This window comes from Esox lucius, chromosome 6 (genome assembly GCF_011004845.1).
Source record: "Esox lucius isolate fEsoLuc1 chromosome 6, fEsoLuc1.pri, whole genome shotgun sequence".
Lineage (NCBI taxonomy): Eukaryota > Metazoa > Chordata > Actinopteri > Esociformes > Esocidae > Esox > Esox lucius.
The window spans coordinates 8,580,203-8,588,729 of NC_047574.1; the positions used below are offsets into that span (position 1 = coordinate 8,580,203).

Below are 8,527 nucleotides of genomic sequence, written 5' to 3' on the forward strand. Positions count from 1 at the left end.
TGTGTGTGCACTAGAATAGTGATTTTCAAGTTTTCTGAGCCTGTTCTGAGTTGCTGTGATGAGACAGGGTTGTAGGTCAAATTGGATGTAAAGAGATATGTCTTCTGGTATATTTGGTAGATAGCTCTCCAAATTAAAGCAGCATAGCCTAGGTAACTAAGCATGGACTAGTAACATAACACTTTTCTTAGTTCCTCAATTTTTCTTAAAAGAACCAGAATCACCCAAGTTATGATATTATGTTGTCTTATAAAACTGTACATTAAACATAATACATTTATACTCTGTATTAGCAATATTTCGTAGTATTTATTACAATCCTTAGGCTACTGTTAGTGTAACGAATGGGGTCACCTTTAGTTGTCTGCAATGCTAAAGTTCAAACGAACATTCAGACTGTTTCCAAATTTGCCATTTCTTACTTGTATACAGGTTCTGAGTGTTAGGAGCTATATGGTCATATAAATGGTGTGTTCCCCCTATACTGCAGAACAACCTGACAGAGTTAAAGTCATTTGGCTCTCCCCCGGAAGCAGTGGTGAACGTGATGGGGGCTGTTATGGTCTTAATGGCCCCCGGAGGGAAGGTCACCAAAGACAGGAGCTGGAAGGCTGCTAAGAACATGATGGCCAAAGTTGACACCTTCCTGGACGCCCTGATCAACTACAAGAAGGAGAACATCCCAGACGCCTGCATCAAGGCCTTCCAGTGAGAATGAAAACCGAGCAGGCATCCGAACACTTCTGTCGATTCATCAGGAAATACTAATTCCTCTGAACGTTTCAGCTCCTTTTACCAGTCTTTCCCCCGATGATCGCAGCTCTATTCATTGTGTCTGTCTTTCTTCCCGGTGCAGACCATATAAGAATGACCCTACATTCCAGCCAGACTTCATCCGCTCCAAGTCACTTGCAGCTGCGGGTCTGTGTTCATGGTGCATCAACATTGTGATGTTCTACGAGGTGTACTGTGACGTGGAGCCCAAGCGCCAGGCCCTCGCCCAGGCCAATGCTGAGCTGGCTGCTGCCTCGGACAAACTCTCTGTCATCAAGTCCAAGATCAATGTAAGACAACAGAACACTGTGAGAAGCCCATGTAGGATCTTTACTTAGCTGGACTTTGTTGAGCTGACACTGAGAACATTTGAAGGAATGTGAGATATTCGCCATTTTGAAGCTGGCAGTTGCTGAATTGATCACAAGACAATAGAGTTTAGTTTGCTTAGATACACAATGTAACATTCCATTTGGGCACTGAGAGGAGTTGACACAGCTGTACGTTGTAGAATGTAAGTAGTAATTAAGTTAAGGAATGTATATAGTAATTAGGCTGAGGAATGTATAAAGTAATTCAGTCGAGAAATGTATATTAATTACTTTGTGAAACAATTTTGTGTTGCTGTCTTTTTATTCTCACCCTTCCTGTCTAAATATCCAATATATCTTGAATATTCCTGAAATAAGAAAAGCGGAAAGGAAAGAGTAATGTGCTTGACTTGTCTTTAGCACCTGAATGCTAACCTGGCTAAGCTGACTGCTGAGTTTGAGAAAGCCACATCAGACAAGCAGAAGTGTCAACAGGAAGCAGATGCCACCAATCAGACCATCTCCCTGGCCAACAGGTGACATGCAGTTTCAGAACAACACAAGCAGTGGGTGGGGCATTGTGTCTTCCTGGCTGAAATACTGATGATTTTTATACTTCTCTCAACATACGAAGACAGATGAGATCAATTTATTTGGTTTAGAACAAATAACAAGTAATCCATTATGGGCGTGGTGTGACTGCCCGTATCCCTGGCAGGCTCGTTGGAGGCCTGGCCTCAGAGAAGGTGCGTTGGTCGGAGTCGGTGGCCCAGTTTAAGATCCAGGAGAAGACTCTGAGTGGTGATGTCATGCTCATCTCCGCCTTCGTCTCATATGTGGGCTACTTCACCAAGAAGTACCGCATAGAGCTCATGGAAAAGTACTGGCTGCCCTTTCTCAAAGAGCTCAAGGTACATGAAATTACTACTCTTGAACAAACTGGGCGAGAGGGAAGTCATCAAGAGTCACATACCCATGGCTATAAACCTATCCGTCACACTTGCAGTGTCTTTCAGTTGTATTTATTCCAGTTTACAGTGCAGACAAAACCTCTAATACATACATGGACCATCACACTGTTATTCTCAATTGAACACTTAATACCCAACAATGTGCATTATGTTCTATCTTTCTGTTGTCCTCTAAGGTCCCCATACCAATTACAGAGGGGCTGGACCCCCTGATGCTGCTGACTGATGATGCGGACATAGCAGCCTGGAGCAACCAGGGCTTGCCTAGTGATCGCATGTCTATAGAGAATGCCACCATTCTGTGCAACACAGAGCGCTGGCCGCTCATCGTCGACGCTCAACTCCAGGGCATCAAGTGGATCAAAAACAAATATGGAGACAGCCTTAAAGTCATTCGGCTGGGACAAAAAGGGTAAGTCTGCTGTCTCTCTCACATATGGTCCAGAGTAGCCAGGCGTGTTCTTGGTGAGCCCTGACGTACTGTACTCTTTCCTGTGTGTGAATGCAGCTACTTGGACAGCATCGAGGCAGCCGTGTCTAATGGGGACACTCTGCTGATTGAGAATCTCAGTGAGACTGTGGAGCCTGTCCTGGACCCTCTACTGGGGAGGAATACCATTAAGAAGGGCAAGTAAGTGACCATAATATCACCATGTATATTTAGTGGCCATAATATCACCTCTGTGTATGGTGACACAGAGGTGTCAGCTCTTATACAGAGCTATTTAAAGGGTTATTAGTAATTGAATTCTAATCAATTAATAAGTTGATTAAATCTACCATGGTCAAAGAAGACCATACAAATAATAAATGTAAAACATTGAAAGATTTCCAAAAGCCAACAGACAGAGGTTGTAGCAGTGGGCAGACATGGTCAAAGTTAAGATGTTAGCATCCTTGCCCTTTACATTGGCGTGCGATGGAGCACAATTTTTTCTTGTCTCTTTTCAAAAAGGGTTGAATGACTATTACCAGGTGAGATCAAACTAGGCCATTTTGACAGATTTCTTAATTTATTTGTCCTGTACATTTGTAAATCAACCCAATACATGTGTACCCCAACATTTTATTTCAACCTATTTTTGAAGCAAACCTGAACTGTGTGTAGATCAAAAAAGCTAGTGGCCGTTGGCTTGATTATGTTTTATTTTGACACTTAATCACTCCCTCCATGACTTCTGTTGGGTTGGTTTATTGGTTCCATCCAGTCACTCTCCTGTTGTCTGTCTGCCAGGTACATCCGGATGGGAGACAAAGAAGTGGAGTACAGTCCTAACTTCCGTCTCATCCTGCACACTAAGTACTTCAACCCTCACTACAAGCCTGAGATGCAGGCTCAGTGTACACTCATAAACTTCCTGGTTACCAGAGACGGGATGGAGGACCAGCTGCTAGCTGCTGTTGTCGCTAAGGAAAGACCGGACCTGGAGATGCTCAAGGTGACAGTGACACAAACACACAGGTCTGTGACAAATGGCTGTTGGTGTATCAAAGACCAAGAATGGTGCCGTTTACAAGCCAAGCCAGAGACATTGAAAGGACCGTTCCGCCCCCTTCAGTTCTCTGGCTTGTTTTTACTCTGGAACAGCCTTTTTGTGCCTACTACTGTTTAACGACAAGCCACGTTAAGTAGTTTAATTAGAGCTGATTAAAGGTTTGTTACTAAACCACCGTGTGGATGATTAGGGTGTAATAACTAGGGATGCAACTGTACAGTGGGCCCACAGTTCGGTATGTATTGCTTGTGGCTCACGGTAACGGCACGGTTTCAGTATGAATGACATGTCATGTTAGAAGTGTTTCCACTCAGGTAGCTGACAGTGGCAAAGCAATGCTTGCAGACTGTACTGTTTAAGGTCTTTATACCCTCATCATTGTATTAAATGCTGAATCCAAAACATTCCTACACAGCAGATTTGAAAGACAGCAGTGCCTTATCAAATTTGCTCTTCTCTGTCATGCTAGCGCTCGCCATTGGCACGTTGGAGCTGAGAGAATATTAGTTTTTAGTTTCCCCTCTCCTCATGGAGCCACTTTAGGGAGGTTTCCTACTGTGATGTCATTGCAAATCCTCCATTAGATGTTTAAGGGGGAGGGGGTAGCGGTCACTGCGATTGCCACATTTTGAGACATGCTGTGGAGTAAAGTTTGTCAGCCCTCAAAAGCCCCCTAACGGCCTGGGGCCCCAAGCAGTTGCCTGCCCTACCTGTTGACAAGCTGGTTCTGTGGATCTGAGTCTACAACGTGCCTGTAGTCTGCAGCGTTATAAGAAAATGACCGGCATATCGTCATTCCGCGGTACACGTGTGCGTATTGAACTGTAGGGGGCGTACTCTGAACGGTTCGGTAACAGTGTACCGTTGCATCCCTAGTAATAACCATTCTGTGTGTCTGTTCTGTAGGCTGAGCTCACCAAGCAGCAGAACAACTTCAAGATTGTACTGAAACAGCTGGAGGACTCTCTGCTTGCTCGCCTTTCGGCTGCCTCCGGGAACTTTCTTGGAGACACTGCCCTTGTAGAGAACCTGGAGGTTACTAAGGCAACCGCTACTGAGATTGGGGAGAAGGTACAATCCGAAGCATGGTCCCATGTGCGCACGCACACACACACACACACACACACACACAAGGTAAGTATGAAAGTGTATCTGTTTGTGGCATTCAGGTGCGCGAGGCAAAGGCAACTGAGGTTAAGATCAACGAGGCCAGAGAGAACTACAGGCCTGTATCAGTACGAGCTGCACTGCTCTATTTTATCCTCAATGACATAAACAAGATCAATCCCATCTACCAGTTCTCCCTCAAGGTACAAATCCTCAGGACACTTCAATCACATTCTCATTGTTCCTGGTAGTTACTTTGTCAACCTCAATATTTGTCTTGATACTAGTCTTGAAAATGTGTGTGTGTGTAGGCATTCAGTGTGGTGTTTGAAGTGGCCATCATGCGTACAGAGCCGGCAGATCAAGTGAAACAGAGAGTGATCAACCTGATCGACCAGATCACCTTCTCTGTGTTTTTGTACATCAACCGCAGCCTGTTTGAGAGAGACAAGCTCACGTTCATCGCTCAGGTTGCATTCCAGGTCAGCAAACACACCAGTATGTACTTAATAGGGTGACCTGAATCTTTTATTTACTGAGAACATTTCCATTTTGTGGATCAGAATACTTTTCCCATGACACTGTCATCTTCCCAGGCTTCTGGAGAAAGGCAAAAATAAAACTGGATACTTTGGCGCAGGCTTTGTTCAGGCTTAAGAGGAGTTACAGTTTTTCCTGATTGCTAACACACTACAAGTGAATGCTCAGACCTAAGCATGGAAACCCTACCTTTTGCAAGCTTGTCTTACTGACAGGGACCAAAGGCATGAACACATTTTCAGCTCTGCACTTGGTAATCAATTCTGCAACACACATTGTTCAAAACACTACACACAGTTTTGTACATCACACACTTTGTTCAGTAATGAAACTCCTTGCAGTCATTGGGAAAAAACTTCCATTCAATAAGCAAAACACACTTGCAATTGGCAACACCCACACACACATATTACAACACTTAACTGAGCATCAATCAGTCATACTAACCTTTCTGGATGCATTACATACTGCGGTTACACAGGACAGGCCAGAGCAGCCCAGGTTTGGTGTCATAATTTGTTAGTTTACACTGGGCTGCCCTGGTTAAGAACTGGTTCACCAACCAGAATGATTTAAGTTTTATACCTGCCCCCTTATTTCCCTTTTCTCTATCCGATTGAGGAATTATTTTCAACTTGGCGTTGGAAAGTATATGACATCCAATCACAATGTTCTCCTGCCTCTTCTGCAAGCAATGGACGAGGCATGCGAAGACACTGAGGTGGGGTCGATCCATGGTTGGATACAATACGCAAGACAATATTTACCCCGTTGCCTAGCCAGGAAGTTGTTGTTCTTTGTGTTGTTGTTGTTGTAAGCACCTGCAATAGCAACAAATAATCACATTTTGTGTTGCTTAAAGTATGAGTAGATTTACTGCACTTCACAGTGGCCTGTATGAGAAAATAAAAAAGGTCTACCAAGTACAAATGACAGCAGTGTTTTGAAAATAGTTGACCCGTGTGTTGTTGCTGAGGCACTGAGGCAGTGAAATCTCCTGAAGGCAGTTTCGCAGACCCTGTATAGCCGTACAGGCTTCTGTCACCCATGATGGAACATCTCATATCTTACATTAAGGACTAGATATCAGGCAGCACTGGACTGTTCTGCAGGAAAACGTGCTATCCAAGTGCCCATTCAAAATGCAGTTCTACCAATACAATCTAACAATCTGGTAACCTGCAAACCATGATCCATCCTGTATTTTACAACCTTTGTCAAATATAGTGTTATGTACGTGTTGTTAATGTATGTAGCTTATATTAAGACACATTATATAATCACAAACACTGTCAGACGAGCCTTGTATGACAAGATCATGTGTTTTCTAACATGCTCAATACCAGATGTTGATGTAGAGGGAGGCCAGGAGAAGGCACTAATATTGGAAGTTAACATATCAGCCACTAGATTGGACCGCCTCAGGTATACTGTATCCTGATTCCTTCTCAGACTCATGTACTGGCTATCAGTACAGGATTTCAAATTGTGGGCCTACCAAAAACTAGGGCAAAACAACTGGCTAGGTACTGCTCTGTTTCACCTGTGGTGGGCAGCCTAGCTGTCTGGAGGAGGTGCTGTCTGTACCCCTGGAGGGCCCATACATGGAAGGATCTATCATTGGATCCTTCATTAAATGTGGAATGCTCATTTGATTAGTGTATCTGAATAAATTATTTAAAATGTTTGTGTATGTAGATTTTGCTAATGAAGAAGGAGATCAACCCTACTGAGCTGGACTTCCTCCTGAGGTTCCCTTTCAAAGCCGGCTTGAGCTCTCCTGTTGACTTCCTGGCCACCCCGGGCTGGGGTGGCATTAAGGTGGGCACAGCCTCAACACGCACACACTTGAAGATGCAGTCTGAGACTTTGGCAAGTCATTTCTTTCGTGCACCTGTTTTTGCTCAACTGCGCCACTTTCACAACCTGTGGTTAAAAGTCCCAGAATGCATTTCTGACTGACACACTATTCACATGCAGAGTTGATTCAATGTGGCGTGTGCATTAGGCCCTGTCAGAGTTTGATGAGTTTAAGAACTTGGACCGGGACATTGAGGGCTCAGCAAAGCGCTGGAAGAAGTTTGTGGAGTCGGAGGCTCCGGAAAAGGAGACGTTTCCCCAGGAGTGGAAGAGCAAAACGGCCCTCCAGAAGCTCTGCATGATGAGGTGTTTGAGACCTGATCGCATGTCCTATGCAATCAGGTAGGAGACATACGCACCCACACTGTATAGATATAGAGGAAGCAGGTGTTTGTTCGGGTGATACTGACTGTTACTTCTGTGTGTTGTAGTAATTTTGTGGAGGAGAAAATGGGCATGAAGTACGTGGAGGGGAGGAGTGTGGAGTTCGCCGTCTCATTTGAGGAGAGCAGCTCATCTACGCCCATGTTCTTCATCCTCTCCCCGGGAGTGAACCCACTGAAAGACGTGGAGGCTCTAGGTCAGCACACACATCCACAAGCCTTGAACCATGTCTGTTTCACGTCTAACCTGTTGTCCTGACCGTTGGTCCAGGTCGGAAGATGGGCTTCACCTTTGACAATGGGAAATTGCACAACGTGTCTCTGGGTCAGGGCCAGGAGGTGGTGGCCGAGGTGGCTCTGGAACTGGCAGCTAGAGAGGGACACTGGGTAATACTGCAGGTACAATGTCTGCCACCAGGCACTCTCCACTCACAGCACAACACAGAGTCAATGTGGATATGAAGACAATAATGGGCTGGGGTGATGACATGGTTAAACCCATATATAATGCAGCCCACTCAGACACACTGATCAAGAGGAGTGCACTAAGAAGGGTTCCATTTGGGATTCATACATTGTCCCCAATGTGTTCTTCCTAATGCTTTATGTGGTTTTAGATACCTGCATCTGTAAAAGTATCTAAACTTCTCATAGACTTACTAGAATCCTTGCCAGGAATTACATCATAAACCCTGTCTTTGTAGAACATCCACCTGGTGGCCAAGTGGCTGGGCGTCCTGGATAAACTAGTGGAGCGCTACAGCGTCGGTAGCAATAGTGACTTCCGTGTGTACATGTCAGCTGAGCCAGCCCCCACACCAGAATCACATATCATCCCCCAGGGCCTGCTGGAGAACTGCATCAAGATCACCAACGAACCGCCCACCGGCATGCAGGCCAACCTGCACAAGGCCCTGTACCTCTTCAACCAGGTTACACACACACACACACACACGTTGGGTTTACTGTCAAGGTGACTGGCAATTTGGAAACTTTAAAAATGACTTTTACCCAACCACCTAATCCTAACATGAACCTAACGTGAATCAATATACCTAACCTAACCTTAACCCCTAAACCTAATC

At 44.9% G+C, this 8,527-nt stretch overlaps 1 protein-coding gene across 1 annotated transcript in view; it reads left to right on the top strand.

Moving 5' to 3' along the window:
- The window catches only part of LOC105021401 (dynein heavy chain 17, axonemal), a 36,819-nt gene extending 28,375 nt beyond the window's left edge, over positions 1-8,444 (top strand). The window contains exons 53-67 of the mRNA XM_034292540.1: positions 491-708; positions 857-1,064; positions 1,506-1,621; positions 1,804-1,996; positions 2,233-2,468; positions 2,565-2,687; positions 3,291-3,495; positions 4,459-4,623; positions 4,722-4,862; positions 4,971-5,141; positions 6,898-7,020; positions 7,208-7,401; positions 7,491-7,639; positions 7,714-7,841; positions 8,147-8,444. Coding sequence (XP_034148431.1) covers positions 491-708; positions 857-1,064; positions 1,506-1,621; positions 1,804-1,996; positions 2,233-2,468; positions 2,565-2,687; positions 3,291-3,495; positions 4,459-4,623; positions 4,722-4,862; positions 4,971-5,141; positions 6,898-7,020; positions 7,208-7,401; positions 7,491-7,639; positions 7,714-7,841; positions 8,147-8,419 — 2,643 coding nt within the window. The 3' untranslated portion in view covers positions 8,420-8,444. The remainder of the gene's footprint in view (positions 1-490; positions 709-856; positions 1,065-1,505; positions 1,622-1,803; positions 1,997-2,232; positions 2,469-2,564; positions 2,688-3,290; positions 3,496-4,458; positions 4,624-4,721; positions 4,863-4,970; positions 5,142-6,897; positions 7,021-7,207; positions 7,402-7,490; positions 7,640-7,713; positions 7,842-8,146) is intronic.
- Positions 8,445-8,527: the final 83 nt, after the last annotated feature.